Consider the following 16806-nt stretch of genomic DNA (forward strand, 5'->3'; position numbering starts at 1 on the left):
TTTATGATGCAGTTGAATACAGTTCTTCAACCTTTACTTCATGAAACAGACAATGCCAACACAAAATCAAGAACCGAAGGACTGCTGGTAATATTTCAAAATTTTATTAACGAACATAATCTCTGAGGAACAACAGCAGTTCTCGCGCTCTCTGTACATGCAACTGTAGAAAATAACAATTTTGAATTTTTAGGTTTCAGTTTAGTCTTTTTTTCCCATCCATCCTCATTTTCAGTTTCTCGCGTTTTTATTTTTTTATGTCTTTTTCTTTATTTTTTTGCAGGAAATCAACAACAGCTAGAGGTGAAAGTACTGGATTTCTGTTACAGCACTGATGAAAGCATCAACAACCCCCTCCCCCCCTCTTAGCTGCTCCAACAATATGTACACAAATAAACTACATTGTACAAATAAAAAAATGTTACATTGTTACATCATAATCACCTGCAGCAAGCGCACGCAGCTCTTTGCTGTTAGAACCCAACATTCTATGCAATTTTTTCAGACTAGTACAAAGAGGAGGGTGCAAAATGTCCTGGGAGGTTTTATTTACAGAGCTATGTACAGTATGTCTCTTTCACGCATCAACAAGAAGGAAAATTTACACAGCGGAGACCAACTTCAACTCAAACATACCACAGGTGTCAGAAAAAAATATATAATAAATAGGTTATTTCTCACCATTTAAAGAGTAGTTCTCCATGCTTCTTATTAGTCATTTACCACTCTAAAAAAAGGAACAAAGATGTAGCTACAGTCTGGGTTTTAATTAAAAAACAAACTAAAACTAGAAAAAAGGCTTGAAATCGTGATTCTAAAGAATGAAAAAATAGCAGTTATGTATCTTTATGTCCAGTACGAAACAAAGAACAACAAATAACAAATCTGAAATAAACATTATGAGTGAATGTGAGGAGAGTAGAGGTAATATGTTGCTGACTGTCGGGCTAGCAGCCGTATCACCACGGCCAAGTGCTCTACTGTGCATCTGCAGACTGATGTGTGTCAGTGTCTGTATTAAATTTGTATCCGAAAATCACTCTTTAGTTAGTCAATATTCACACTGGAGAATCAAAGTGGATGGATGTGTTAAGTCTATTGCTTGGAGCGGCATTGTACCGCAGACTGGTGGAGAATTTGCCCGTTAGTTGTGTCGACCATCACCATTTCAAGCCTTTGTGGTTAAAAAACGACTGATTACAGAAGTAACAACAAAGGCAGGGGGGGCTTAAACAGTAAAAGAAAAGAAAAAAGGGTGGGGATGGGGGGACACATGAAACGGAAACACATTTGATGTCTTGTAAACAATAGTGAGAGGGTGTGGTCGGTATGGGCATAGTAACGGTATACATTCTGCTCGATAAGCAACGTGATTGACATGCCACGGGTGTTTATGCTTCATACAGGAACCAAAACCCCTAAGATAAAACACAACAACATTCAAAAACTACATACACTGAGCTAAAAAAAAAGAAAAAAAAACCCACACACAAACACAAAGATCCTGTGAACAAAAAACACCTTTAAAACCATCTTCCCTAAAACGGTGTAAGAAACCCAAAACTAGACAAACAGGGGTTTAAGATAACCTAATATGTATCCAAATGTGCATGTATACCAACCAGGATGTGTGTATCTCTCAAAAATATCCAGGACTATACATCTAGCCACCTTGTCTGCACAGTGTAATAGCAACAACCATTGCACCTGACTAGACATACCATACACAGCTATGCTGACTGACAGTGTGTAAATAACTTAAACGTTTCAGAGAATATTGCCATCAGGATACATGAGCAGCTCTCACACACAGACAGACAGGCAGCCTGTGTGGTAGGTCAGGGAAGCTTTTCAAACCCTAGACCCTTTTAAAAAGTAGAGAATTGATATAAGTTATCACAAATCTAAATTTTAAGGGGAATTTAAAATTGAGGACAATTAAAATAAGCTTAAAAAATGCAATTCCCCCTCCCCGACTACGTGTGTTAAATGCCGGTCCGCTTTTTGGTTCATTTTCAGAAGATTTAAGTCTTGTAACCATCTACTTGGGCCTTAACCAAGAACGTAGTTATGGCAAATGCCGCCAGACAACAGAGTAAAATGAGGAAGTAACCTAACATTTAAGACCCCTGACAACACCAGTCAAACCCCTTGAAGATTAAACATAAAAAAAAGCATATGTGACTTGTTTTTTGCCGATTATGATTTCACCAATGACCAAACCAATCTAGGTGTTGTACTGGAAGCCTATAAAAGGGAATTACGCTCTCTGTAGGCTGTACTACAATTTCCATATATTTAAAAACACCCATTCAAATCAAAGGCCAAAGGTCTCATGCAAAGCCGATTAGGGTTCTGTAGTATTCTGACACTCTGGCACCATCCAGTGAGTAAAGTTGGAACAGCACCTTTAAATAAAGTTGATATCCAAAATAAAACAAGGGGCAGACAGACTGACAAAACAATGTTAACAGTCAGTTTGAATAAAAACGCTCAGTGGCTGTTACAACTGTTTGGTCTATTCACTGTAAAAAGCAGACAAGCTGGGAGAACAGAACATGTGCTAAAAGACCAGTGTCCTGTTGGTTTTAGACAATGTTTTGTGATGATTAGAAATGATCAGTCCAATTTAAAAAAAAAATTTAAGAAAAAGGAAACACGGAAAAATAATTCTAAACCATTCTACATTAACATGATGGTTTTGCTCGTCAATGACATCTCTTTTTAACTTTCATCCCACCCATATATATCTATGTGACTTTGCCCAACAATGAGTACATTTTTTTTTTCACTGAAAAAGGCATTTTCTTGGTTCGAATTTTTTCAGATATAATTGTGTAGTAAAGCAATGAATAATAATCTGTCTTTTCTTTTAATAAATCCTTAACAACTATTCTGCTACATCTGAGGGACTATATAGTGGTAGGCCTGTGGGAGGCCGCTATAATCCAGAAGGGTTTTCTGTCAGCTATTTGTGAGTTGTGGTGATCCACGTCCAGTTGCCTTTCTTAAGCCTGGACTGAACCTAGAAATGGGATCATACAACTGTGCACTGGAGTCTTTCCAATACTGACAGAATCGTGTACACATTTTGGCCCATGGTTATGAGGGCGGGGGGAAAGTGCTGCCCAAAAGTGAACTGTACATAAAAAGATAATTTTTATTTCTTTTGTTTTTTCTTTACACTTAACTGAGTGATATTACAGTACATAGGTTATTTACAACTGTGCAGTAATGTGTGGCAAAATAAATTATCTAGAAGGCAGCAAGAATACATTGGTTAACGAATATAAAAACTGTACATCATTTACGGAATACAACTTTTTTTAATTTTTCTTGTGTTTTTTTTCCATTAAACTAATATTGGCTCTGTAGTGTTTCAAGTCACTTTCTCAGAAACAATGAAATGCCCAAGTAAAGAAATAGACAAAAACAATATTTCTCTCCTGCCAAACCACAATTTCTCAATAGTCTCTTTGAATCTCAACATTCGTTATTTTTGTTTCTTCTGGTTCTCCTGTGGTGTTTTTGCAGTCCATGGCGGTCTGATGTGTTTGTGTTTGGAGCAAGCTGGGTGGCTGAGGAACACTCCGGTCTGTCCTCAGAGATCCATGCCTGTCCTCTTCTGTTTAGGCAGGCTTAGAGGCTGCAGGGTCAGTCTCTTTCTCTCAGACACTAAGCCCTGACCTGCGCACACAACTATCACTAACCCTTTGCTGTATTCCAACCTGCTGCAGGCTCTGTTGCACTACTGTTTAGCGAGGCCTGGTGCAGTGTGAACAGAGAGGGCGTGTACGGTCTTATAGCCCCAAAAGCATCAGCGGATGGTTCTAGCCTCCTGCTCTGTCCATCCCAGTTGTCATGCAGTAGATACACATTGACATGATGCACCACGGCTTTGTTGACTTCTTCTGGGTCAGCACTGGACTGTAGTTCTCCTGGCCCACCAGGAGCTCTGGGACTACAGGGGAGGCTTCTCCTCAGGTCTCCCTCAGGACAGGCACCATGCCGTTGGGAGAGCTCTTCTCCGACACCTTCTCCCAGTGTTGGTGGTGTGTCTATTGAAGCAGGGACCAAAAAACAAACTCAGAAAATATATCTCTGTCCCCGTCTCACCGTAACTGAGCACGGAGGAGTTGTGTCCCGATGTCAGAGCCTCAAAGCAAAAACTGTTTCTGCTTCTCACACTCTGATCAAACAAAAGTGTAAAAACTTTAGGGATGAAAGTGCAAGTTGTGTTTTTTTTCTTTTTCCCCAGTAAAAACATGTTTCCTTCTTCACGGAAGGGAATCGAAAGCAGGTTTTCCCATCTTTACTATTTTTCTATAGAATATAATTTCTTCCTGTCAAAAGCCTTCTTTCAAACTTGATAGCCCTTTCCATTCGTTCTGTTCAACGAAGTCTCTTTGAGAAGAAGTGATTCAGACGATGTTTGCTCTTTATCTGTGAGCACAGATGTGTCATGCAGGCAGCAGGACAAAGTCGTCATTGACATCGACCATTGGCACGTAGAAGGACGGCACTTCGTTGACACAGAGGGACTTGTGCACTGCTGGGTCCAGCTCCTGGACCTTCAACTGCCACTCCATCCTTTGCACTGCATTGAGGGCTGCTGCCTCGTGCTGTTGCCGCATCAACAAACATGTCTGGGGGAAGAGACACCAATCATAAATCCACTTTGTATATACATACAAGCTTATTGTATCAATGTCAAAAACTGAAGACATAACAGCACATGCAGAATGCCGATATTTACCTTCATGCGGTCATATTTGTCATCCACATCCTGGATCCAGGAAATAAACTGACGTGCGTTGAAGCGATCTCTCACAGATTTGTTCTCATCACCCTGAGGAACATACACCAAGTGACATGTGAGATAAGGTAAGGAATTACTAATAGTTGGCTGCCTTTAATAATACAATTAGTTGTAATTGACGTGACACTTGTGCATATTTTTACCTTTCCTATTTGGCTCTCTGATGGCATATTGTATACTTCAGAGTCCAACAGCATGGTGCAGGCGCTGAATGGCACAGCCTGATTGGCTATCGTCCTGGCTGCTCTGCAGTGAACCCTTAAAACCTCCTGCTCACATGAAACAATGAGTTTCTCCTGTGAACAGTGAGCAAAGGAAAGAAAACAAACGTTAGATATGAAGATGGATAACAGGCTGATGAGCCTGGTTGGTCGGTTTAAAAAAAATGGGTCCAATGTTTCACAGAAATGGTCTTCACTTAAAGCTCCCATATTATACACTTTTCGGTTCTATTATACACCATATTATATGGTCTTAGTGGTCCCTAATACGTTTTTCTTTAATTGTTTGCTGAAAAAAACTTTCAGATAATTTATTGTACTATGCTGATGTTCAGCTAATCTCACAATGGCCTATTTTTTAAAAAGAGCTGCAGCTCCCCTCGTAAATATACAATCTTTGAGCTGCCCCTGCCCCCTGTCCGGAAGCGAAGCCAGATACGCCTCGCCCTCTGTCTGTCAGGGCCGTGGACCAATAAGAAATAGGGATTTGGGCTTCACAGTGGAAGCTTCTGGCTTTCCAGTTTGTGAGGTCAGAAAAGGGGAAAAATTCTGACTGGAGTATATTGGGGGGGAGGGGTGGGGGTTTCAGAAAGGGGGAGAGTGAGAACAGGAGAGATTGTTATTTATTTAAATATTTTGGCAGTCTCTAGGCACACCGTGGACCCATGGATATGTTAGAACACATTTAAAAAGTGCATTTAGCATAATATGTGACCTTTAAGAAGGGAGAGAGATTACATATATACATATGCAGTTCAATATGACACAAGGAGTAGGGGGCATGCAGACTGCATGTGCATTTCTATTAAACATAGGCTTTGATCTTTAATCAAAGAAGGGGTAATATCGTTCAGTGCACGTGTGCATCTTAAATATGACAGCAGGGAAAGAAAGTGAGCAATAAGTTCCTTAAGAGAATGATCCTAGAAAATGATTCAGATATTATGTTCCTTACCCGTTCTATGCTGTGTTGTAACCTGAGCTTCCCTCTTACTGCCTCCTGTTGTCTGAAGAGCTCCTTCAGAGGTTCCGACAGCGATGGAGGTGGAGCGATCTGATGAGCAAATGCAACATAGTTTATTTGGCCATGCAAACATCAACTAAGTAAAACAGTTTTTAACCTACTAATTACTTTATATAATTAGGGAAAATGATGAAGACACCATAACTTACAACAGGTACGTGAAGCTTGCTAAGGGGCTTGCCATCCAGAAGGTAGGAGCCAGTGTAGGTCACGTATTCAGCGTAACACTGAGGGGCCTGAGGGGTGATGTAGCACAGAATCTTCCTCTTTTCCTCAATCTTCTTCCTGATCTGCAGGTACTCAAAGTAAGGATTGGATCGGTCACTGTGGTAGGGCTCAATATCATCAAGTTTAATGGCATTGACTACTACAGCCAAAGTCTGTTGAATCATTTCCCTTGTCTGCTGCATGGCTGTGTTAACCAGCTGGACCTGGACCTGCTGCCCTGCAGAGCGTGGAAATCTCCTCTTCCGTGGGTGCTGGGTCTGAGATTCCTCCTCATCTATGTGGAGGGGGCGACCTTTTGTCGTCTTACTGATGACCACTGAAGCAGATGTTGTTACAGAGGCAGTAACAGACAATGCGGAAGTTAAATTAGATGCAGTGGAGGTGACACTGATAACTGTTTCTTTGTCTTTCTTTGGAGCTGAGAGGGAAGAGACAGTGGTTGGTGTTGGGGTTCTAGCAGGAATCGGAGTGATGCTCACTGCGGGACTGGTCGTTACAGGGGTTGCAGCTGCAGTCGAGGTTATTATGCTGGAGGTAGGAGGGACTAGAGTAGCGGCAGCGGGATTGTTCTTGGCGCGATTGCGGGTCATCCTTTGAGGGATTTCATCCACCTTCTTGGGGACATCTACAATGGCGGGCACAGGGGTCGAGATCACTGGTGTTACCTTGGATGTGGTCTCTTGAGTGTCTTGTAGTTCTGCTGGGCTGGGGAGGGTTACTGCCACTGGAAGCTCAGGGAGAGCACTGCATGACATTGATTCTGCTTCAGGCTCAGACATCTCCTCCTGCGTCACAGCAGACACTGAATCCATGGGTAAATGCAATGACTCGCTGAGGGGGTGGATCTGTATGTTATGTTGCTGATTGGCATCTGAATTCACAGGTGAATACAACATATTGGGATCTGACTCATCAGGTCCTCGACAAGGTCCTTTTCTTTCCAACACAGAGCCCTGTTGTTGTATAAGAGAAAGAGAGGTGTTGACTGGCACACTCTGAGGCTCAGGGTCCAACTCTTGTTGGAAGTTCACATGTGGGGACGGTTCAACAAAGTCTTGAACGGTAGGTTCCCCCAAACCTAGGTCTCCAGCAGGACATGGATTCTTTGCCGGGCTTGGTGAGTCCAGTTCCATTATGTCTGGGTCTCCTCTTTCCATATTGGTATGTCTAATGTGGGTCGGCACAGTCTTATTGTGGTCAACTAGTTCTGGGTCTCGACATTCAGCTTCCTCTGACTTGTCTGGTAGTGGTAGGTCGGGCAAAGAGAACGGTCCCAGGTCATCCAGTTCATCTGCCTCAGCCGAGAATGGGTCTGCCCAGGGCACCACTGGCTCAGGGTGCACAGCTGGAGCCATGTGGTCATCCGCACTGAAGCTGTGTGTGGTCTGTCTGCTGTCTGGTTCCACACAGGTCAACTCAGGTTCCATCTGTTGACTGTCCTCTATGTTCGGCTTGTTACAGTCCTGGAAGAAAGACTCCAGTCTATTGGAGGATGATGAGGTGTTTAAATAGTTGGGTTCCCCATCAATAGCCGGGTCAGACCTCTCTGGAGACGGAATGTCGGCCACAGCCTCTTTCTGCTCATCAAAATCCTGTGGCTCCTCTTTGTGCCATCTATTCCATGTAGAATAGGGGGGAGTGACAGCCAGGTGCGCAGTCAAGTGTTGAATGTCATTGTCTGAATGGGAGTAAGGGCTGGTTATTTTGGAGACAGCAGCCTCTATCTCCCCATAGGTCCTCTGGGGAGATTTGAGGTCCATGTCAGGGTTCCAACCCATGCTGTGATCAAAACAGTTCTCTCCGTGGCTGGGTGCAGAGTGTATGGGGGAGAGCTGGTGGACCTCTGGATCCTGCTGGTCTGGAGACTCTGCAGGCCAGCTTTTCCTCAGAGGGTCCTCAACTTGAGGGGAGAAGGAACATGGTTCCATTATTTGTTGTGGCTCCTCCACTGCACAGTGGTCTCGATCAGCTCTCTCATCCACTTTGCGTATTTCCTCATCGTCTTCTTCCTCTTCTTCATCCTCTTCTTCTTCTTCTTCATCCTCTTCCTGTTCTTCTGTGACAGAGGGAAGATCTGAGAGGACCAAATTAGGCTCACTGTGGTGTGGTTCAGAGCTATCATCAATGTCCAGGGGTGGCAAAGCAGCAGGAGCAGGGGTTGGTGGTGCAGCAATGTCAAAGCAGGGCTCCTGCGGGTCTGGCCTGTGAACTGGTGTTGAAGGTTTGGGCAAGAAAGGATTGAATACATTTTCGGGAAGGTGTTCATTAACCTCTGTGCCAGCAAGAGTTGGTTCTGCCACATCTAACACATGACGGGTGGGCTCCTGCCGAGGGGACAACATTTTAATTGGTGAGAAATAAGGTGATGACAGGCACTGTGATCTATCCACAGTTGCTGATTTGTCCTCTAGCATTTGGGAGGAAGATGATGGATCAAATTCATCAGAGGGATCACTCTGCTGTCGAAGGAACTCAGCCTCAGCCTTGAACTCCTCCTCCAGAGGCCTGCGGACATCTGAGGATGCAGAACGGCTGACAAGTGGCAGCTGGAGGTTCTTGGCAGGGGTAGGACAGGTGCCCTCCTGAAAACTCTGAGAGTTCGAGTACCTGCTGGGTGGACAACAGAAAGGCCAGAAATTAGAAAGTATGTCACATTCAACAGAGTTTAAAACACAAAAAATAATTAAAACAATAGCCCTGAAGAGGAGATTAATGTTAAAATACCTTTCAAAGAAGGATGGAGAGCAGGCATTCATTGACATAGTCATTGCTGATGAGTTTTGGCAGTCCGGCCCGTCCAACATTATGTCAGGGTAATCCTCTGCACTACAAGATGGTGTACGTGGAGTCTGCATTACTTCCTCAAAGCTTGGGCAGGAGATGACAGATGTTGGTGTTGGGACACCAGTTGGCCTGTTTTGATCCGGCCTGGGTGAAGCTGGAAGGTTCTCATTAATTTGATGGCCAGGTAGCCACTCCTTTAAAGTTTGACTGTCAGTAGGCTGGAACTTCCTGCTGGGGGACATCATTTGGACTGGGAGACCAACATCCTTCAACTTCTTCTCTTTGATACCAGACTCTAGACTGTTGGATTTCTTTGATGACAGCTCACTGCGGTTTTTCCGTACTTCCTCTGTTGATTTGGTTTTGTCCTTGAGTTTAGGGTCCCCTGACTTGGGTCTCAGTTTGTCCATCTGCTTCATCTTTTCTTTATGTCTCTTGTGGCGCTCTTCAATCTCCTGGTCTTTGAGACTCAACATCTGGCCAAAACTTGTCATCTGATAATCCCCATCCACCAACAGTTTTTCACGAGGACGATTATCTTTCCGGACTGTGTCTTTAGACTGACTGAGCTTTTCGTTTTCATCTTTAGCCTTAGATTTACTGTGGTCCATTCTGTTGTCTTTGTCCAACACATCTCGATTTCGTTCTTTTTTAATATCAAATTTAGGACTTTCTTCCTTTGACCTATCTTTCAGAACGGTGACCTGTGGGCTTTCTTTCAACCCTGACTTTACATCCTCTTTGGAGTGTTTAAATGACCCAAAACCATCAATATACTTATTCTTCTCCTCCTTAATTTTTTCCTTATGTTTCTCCTTTTTCTTCTTGTCCTTTATCCTTTCACTGATGACACCAGTAGATTTGTCCTTTTTTGACATCTCTTTTTCAAATTCCAATGTTTTATCAAAGTCGTCTTCACCATCTCCCTTACCGCCATATGGAAATGTGTAAGGGTCTGCCTCCAGAGGCATGGGCTCTTTTTCAAAAGGTAGGCTCTCTCTGCGGCTGTAAGAATCTCTGATGTCCTCTGTCTTGTCACGTTTGTCTCCTTTGTCCTTCTTGACCTTTTCCTTCTCCTTGTCATGGCTTTTCTTGGACGAAGATGAAGATGAATGTCGATGCCTCTCTTTCTCTCTGAATTTGTCCTGGGGTGTAGATATGGACAGGGAGTCTCTCCTGTCCTCAGACACGTCAGTCAGGCTGATAGCGTCGTAGTAGGTAGGCTCATGTCCTCGGTCAGGGAAACTATCTGAAGATATTTCACTGTGCTTGTCATTGGAGTCATCCTTGTAGTCATTCATAGCTTCCTCCTCCAATTTTTCTAAGAGGGACTTTTCATTTTCACCACTGCCTTTTGAGGGTTTCCGCTCCTTAGAATGGTCCAGCTTATCTTTATATTTGCTCTTTGTCTTTTCCTCACTGGTGTCCCTTTTGTCCAACAACTTCTGCTTATTTTTCTTGTCTTGGTTGGAGTCCACTGACATTCTGTCTTTTCTTTCCTTATGTTTTGCATCAACACAATCTTTCTTGTCTTTGTTGTGTTTCTCCAAGGAACCTTTCCTTTCTTTACCTGTGTCAAAAGCTGACTTTTCTTTCTTCTTTTCTTTGTCTTTTGCCTTGTCCATGTTATGTTTAACATCTGCAGAGCATTTTCTAATTTTTTCTGAAGGGAAGTGATCCAGCTCATCCTGATCAGGTGTTGAGTCTTTTCTGATGGAGTCAGATACGACGAGTGCCACGCCACCGTTGTAGCTGTCCTCATCATCATCACTTTCATCAGTGAATATGTCAGCTATCTTGTACCAAGTTTTTTCCCGGATTTTCTCAGTTTTTCTTTCCTCCTTCTTTACCTCCAAGAAATCCTTCTCCCTATCAGCATGTTTGTCTTGAGAGTTCTTTTCTTTCTTGTCCTTGGTCTGTTCTGAAGACATCTTTCGATCTTTGTCTTTGCCATGAGACTCTTTGTGTTTGTCTTTGGCTCCATCCTTCTTGTCTTTGGTGGCCCGTTCTACATCCTTTTCCTTGACAGTTTTTTCTATGGAGCTTTTCTCACTCTTATCCTTCTCTGGATCAGCTGCCTTGTCTTTTATTTTGTCTTTGTGCTTGTCGGCCTTCGTCTTTTCTCGCTTTTCAATTGCTTCACTCTTTTTTTCTTTCTCCTTTCCAGAGTGGTTTCTTTCTCTGACATCACATGATTTACCAACAGCATCAATGTCTTTGAAGAAGGTATCATTGCCATATGCATCTCTTATAGATTCCTGCTTGATTTTTATCTCCTTTCTTTCCTTCATGAAATCCAATGAGTCTTTACGGTCGCGACTGTTCTCCAGAGAATCCTTGTCCTTTTTGTCTTTGACGGTTTCTGTGGACTCCTTGCGCTTCTTTTCTTTTTCAACTGAGTGACTGGAGTTTGATTTTTGTTTTTCTGACCAGTCTTTTTTCTTTTCAGTTGTCTTTTCTGAAGAGTCTTTGTCTTTCTTCTTAGAAGTTGCTTCTTTCTCTGATCTTTTCTCAGTGTGATCAGATTTCTTGTCCTTTACTTTGTTTTCCTTTCGCCTCGTCTCTTCCTTAACAGTCTCAACAATCAGTTTAACAGCATTGTTGGATTTGTATTCCTTATACTCTTTGACAGGAGCGTCCCAGCTGTCATCTGCAGAGAGGGAGGAGTCAGAGGACATCTCTGAGCCCCATCTGTCATGATGGTCATCTGAGGCACTGAGCTTTGTGTCCTCCAAGTTGAGGAAATGGTTGTTGACGTCATAGCCTTCATACTCAGACTCTTCCTTTTGAGCTTTGTCTTTCTTACATTTCTCCTTCTCCTCCTTGGTGTTTTTCTCCTTGTCCACCTTAAGATGCTTTTCCTCTTTCTGCTCGCTCTTCCTGTCTGCTTTTGAGGAAGACTTCTCCTTGGACTTTTTCTTTTTCTCCTCTTTGTGAACCTTTTGTTTTTCCTCCTTCGGCCTCTCCTTATCCTTGACATTTCTATCCTTGTCAGATTTTACAGGTTTCTCCCGCTCCTCCTTATTTGTCTTGTCCTTGGTGAAGTCCTTCATTTTCTTATTTTTCTCCTCTTTAGCTGTTCTTTGCAGATCTTTTCCAGATGACCAATCCTTATCCTCAGACTTGCTTTTTGAAAACCTATCCTCCTTTTTTGAATGGTCTTTATCGTGTTTGGATATCTTGACCTTGCTCTCAGCTGGTGATTCTGACTCAACAATTAGGGACTTCTGCCTTGAATCATCAAAATCAAAAGAATAGCTCTTGACAAATTTCTCATTCATGTCTTGGTTTAGCACTAGACTAGGAGCTTTGTCCTTTTCCTTATTCTTGTGCTTCACTTTATGCTTTTTCAGCACTTTGCCATCTACATCTGTTTTGGAGACCGCACTCTCTGCATTGGAGTTTTTGTAGTGCTCAGAATTCTTCTTGTCTACTGTGTTACTGTGCACATTGTTATTTCTCTTTTTGTTCTCCTGCGCTTTCCTCTTCACTTGTTTTATTGACTCAACACTGGAGTCAGCAGAGGAGTAGTCAGACTCACTGGTTAGTCTTGTTCTGACTGAATCTGAGAGGGAACTGACGTCTGACCATGTAGGAGATGACACAGTCTTCCAGCCATCTGTCCTCCACTGCTTTGGATGCTGTTCTGCTAATGATGGTGCTTGTTTCTGAGAATTCAAGTTCCCATGGGAGGAGGAAGAGGATGCATTAAAGCCAGGTGATTCTTTTAGGCTTGTTGCAGACAAGTCCTTTATACTATTTGAGCCCTTGTCATCCTCACTCTCCATATCGCCACAATCAGAGTCAGATGTACAGAATTTGTCATTGACTTTACCAAACCTGACTTCTTTACTAACATTATTTTTACTCTCCTTCTTCCGCTTCTTTTTGACTTTATTCTTGTCTTTCTGTTGTTTTGAGCTCATGCTTCCAGAGTCTCTAGTCTTGGTATTTGTTTTCTGGGTTTGTTGACGTGACGTAGGCGCTGGTGTGAAACACAAAGTCCTATCATCCTCGTCTGAACTGTTACTGTCAGAGATGATTCGCCTGACAGTTTTCTTTGGTGTGAGCGAGTTGCTTTTGGAATAGGTTTTGACGACCTCCGTCTTGGGTACGGAGATTAAGCTGTTGGCCTTGCTGATCGGTTCCTTACGAAATTCTTTTTTCAAGAGGTGTTTATCGTCCACAGGTGGAACACGTTCCTCCTCATCGTCCTCATCAAATTCGTATTCATCTTTGACCGGTGTGACAGCAGCAGATTTCGAAGGGTCTGCAGTTTTCCCTTTCGACTTCACACCCTTCTCAAACTCTGAGTCTGTGTTATTGCCTTCTACAGAGCTAGATGGGGCAAATGAGGGGGCATCTTCCTCCTCTGATGATTCTGTGAAGGAAAAACAGGCACAATGAATAAACATTGTCATTTAACAATTACAGTCCAGTCCATCTACACTAACAACTAACAACGTGTAAGAGTCAAGTAATTGAGGTGACTTAAATATGTTATACTATTTACCTGATGAACTTTCTTCACTTGAGGTGTAAGTCCCTTTCCCCAGCAATAGATTCAGCATAGTCGGAGAGTTGGCAACCTTCAAAGCTGTTTCACCTCTCCTGTTGCTTTGCCGTGGGTCCCCCCCATAACGTAAAAGTAGCTTAACCACCTGAAACAAATCAAATCAAATATTACATATAGTACCATTTGAGGGGTGATATTGCAAAATAGTCTTGTGGTTCAGATCTTAGCGGTCAAGATTATAAAGATAACGGACCACTTGCTTCATGGATATTATTTAAAAAGTCAGAATAATTACCTGTAGTAAAAACCCTAGAAACTGACCATCTCTACTTAATTAGTCTGATGATACCTGGTTCTATATTGTTTAAGACATGTTATTTTGTTATTTTCTATTTTGGTAATAACCTAAACATGGTAAAAACAAGTGCATTCAGATTTAAACTGCCTTTATTGAGAATGCATTTTTTTTTACCTTGAAATGTCCATTGTTGGATGCATCGTGTAGAGGGGTGTCATCATCTAGACCCTTGGTGTTGACCTCTGCTCCGGCTGCCAGCAGCTGCTTGGCCACATCATAGTACCCCCTGTTGCACGCCTCATGCAATGCAGTCCAGCCTGAACATGAGAATAATTACAGTGTGAGATCAAAACATATGCAACATAAGAATTAACATATACCTCTACATGCACAAAGTAAAGGACAGTTTATAAAAAGAGCATCTCACCTGCAAAGTCTTTTACATTCACATCAGCTCCCTCGCTGATGAGCTCCTTGATGCGGCGTACCTCTCCACGGATTGCTGCTCTGTGCAGCCGAGTCTCCCCTCTCTCATTCCGTTTATTCACTTTGTCTTTGGTTTTAGATGCAGAGTTTGGCGTTCCCTTCTGACCCATACTGGACTGTGACTGATGCTTTGGTGTTGTGTCTGTAGGTAGGAATTGGAAACTTCACTTGACACATCCATTTCTAATGGCACATTTCTTATGAATTGACCATTATTGTCGTCCCTAATTTGTCTGCTACTACTAATAACAGATGGTTTGAGGTAATTACCACCACAAGGGGGCAATCTTACTCCAACCATCGGCATCAGAGTGGTTGGAACTACTTCACTTGAGCTCATTTCATCACATTTACAAGATTAAACCGAAGCCTTAATCACATTTACATTATTGAGTTTGCACAGATATTTTCCCAAATTATATTTGAAACACACTCAGTTACTAATCTGTGTCCATGCCTTCAGGCATGCAACAAAGGAATGAATATATTTGAAGGTGGCTATGCATTGGTCCCAACCAACCTTATTACATCTCAAATGTCAACAGTAAGGAAAATCAAAAAACAAATGATCATGTAACAATAAAACTAGTTCAGGTATCCAATACAATCATAGCCCAATGACTTTGTCTTCAACAAAATACATGTACCATTTGAGAGTAAATAAGGAATAGGTTAATGTTATGAATAATAATCTAACAGCAGGATATCATGTAACAAAAATAAATAAAAATAAATGCTTGCAGGCCTTAAGCACTTGGCTGCCTTCTGTGATTTGGCTCAGATGCTGAGATTGCACCATTACTTTCAGACTAATGCAATACCACCAGGACAGGTGGTTTAATTCCCTTGATGGCACCATTCTGTATTTTAAAAAGAATGTGAATGAACAAATGTGAAAAAATAAGGCAGCCAACCTTGAAATTAACCGAAAACAATACACTCCATGCCTCAGCCTCTTTCTCTTATAGCCCACCTTCATTGCTCTTCCACATCAACACAAACACTGTCTACAAAGCTCGGTCTGCCACCCGTCCACAGAAGACGTGGCCTCCATGATAATCACGCACCTGGACTGTTGACGGACTCCTCAGCTGTCATTTGCATGAGCAAGGCCACCTGCTGCCGCTCAGAGAGGGGGTACCCAGCCCGGATCCCTGGCATCCCCATTCCAAACGGCAAGCCCGCCTTCCGGGTGTTGGTGGGCTCCTTTTTAATACGCTTCCGCTCTGGACCTGGTTTCTCTGTAATGACAGTGAGTGGAGAGAAGCAAAGTTAATCTTATGCACCTTGCATGTTTGCATGCACTCGACTACACAGTAATTAGCACACAGACCAACCAATTTAATTTACTGAACCTCCACAGGAGGGGAGAGTATTAGGTATATTATTAGTAAAATATAATATACATTCATTATAAATTTTGAAATTATTCATTGGGTAAATGTTTTATCTATCTCTAGTTTGTTAGGAATAAGAAAAAAAGTATAAACACTTAAATTAGTAGTTGGTTATAATGTTTGTTTCACAATATTCCACACTATTTCTATTAAAACATAAAATTGTTCATTTATATCATGCCATTACAACAAACACCATCACCTATATTTCCTCTACCTTACTTCTTCCACTGTTATGACAATTTAGAAAAGCACATAAAAGCACATTTAGAAAAGCACAATATTTTCAATTTACATGATTTAACAAACAGTGTTCTCATTGCTACACACACTTTACTCTAGCCCATTGATGACTATGGCAATCTAGGATGCATGTCCTTAATGCCTGAGGGTTTTCTGAAAAAATAGTACGAATTGTCAAGTCTACCAAAACCTTAATATCTAAGCCTGTGTAGCACATAGAAACATGAAATAAAATACATTTAAAAGTTAAGGTTCACAGGTTTTATTTAAACATGCTCCCTTAGCGCTTACAAACCAACAAATATTTTAAAAAATCGTCAAAATTAGATGAATTAGAAAATTATTAAATATTGTTAATAAATAGATGCAATGTGTTGTGTGATTTTCGTCAGTAGTCTATAGTAGACCTTGATTCTGCGCACCAAACGCCACTAACTGTTCTGTCGCCGACATAGCTGGCGTATTTTTTTTATTTTTTATTTTTTTGATTGACGTGATTTTTGGCAAACCACACAACTTTTGGGTGGTCATGTGGTCTTAAAAAAATCAACAAAACCCACCTCATCTGTATTTGAACCAATGACAGTGCATTCTATGCTGGGAATGCCATGAAAATTAGATAAAGTAATAATGCTGCGCGATGCAGCATCAGGCAGGAGAGCCAATGTGGCATCGCGCAGCAGCCGTCATCAATGGGCTAGTGTAGAATTTCAATGGCAAAAGTCAAAACAAAACCTACTTGCTCACATACTACATGGTATGTTGCCCAGTATGCGAGAGGTATTTTGGT

General features: G+C 42.0%; 1 protein-coding gene across 2 annotated transcripts in view; it reads right to left on the minus strand.

Annotated features, from left to right (window-relative positions):
- Positions 1-102: 102 nt before the first annotated feature.
- The window catches only part of ankrd11 (ankyrin repeat domain 11), a 176387-nt gene continuing 159683 nt past the window's right edge, over positions 103-16806 (minus strand). Inside the window, exons 5-14 of one of the 2 annotated variants that reach the window (XM_080030440.1) lie at positions 15444-15617; positions 14318-14518; positions 14065-14207; positions 13590-13737; positions 9017-13457; positions 6214-8899; positions 5996-6094; positions 4963-5115; positions 4757-4849; positions 103-4646 (exon numbers count right to left, since the gene is read on the minus strand). In XM_080030440.1, coding sequence (XP_079886566.1) covers positions 4461-4646; positions 4757-4849; positions 4963-5115; positions 5996-6094; positions 6214-8899; positions 9017-13457; positions 13590-13737; positions 14065-14207; positions 14318-14518; positions 15444-15617 — 8324 coding nt within the window. In that variant the 3' untranslated portion in view covers positions 103-4460. Of the gene's footprint in view, positions 4647-4756; positions 4850-4962; positions 5116-5995; positions 6095-6213; positions 8903-9016; positions 13458-13589; positions 13738-14064; positions 14208-14317; positions 14519-15443; positions 15618-16806 lie in introns of both variants that reach the window. The other variant, XM_080030439.1, reaches the window with a different exon arrangement.

This window comes from Ammodytes marinus, assembly GCF_949987685.1.
Source record: "Ammodytes marinus genome assembly, chromosome: 1".
In the NCBI taxonomy this organism is placed as follows: Eukaryota; Metazoa; Chordata; class Actinopteri; order Uranoscopiformes; family Ammodytidae; genus Ammodytes; species Ammodytes marinus.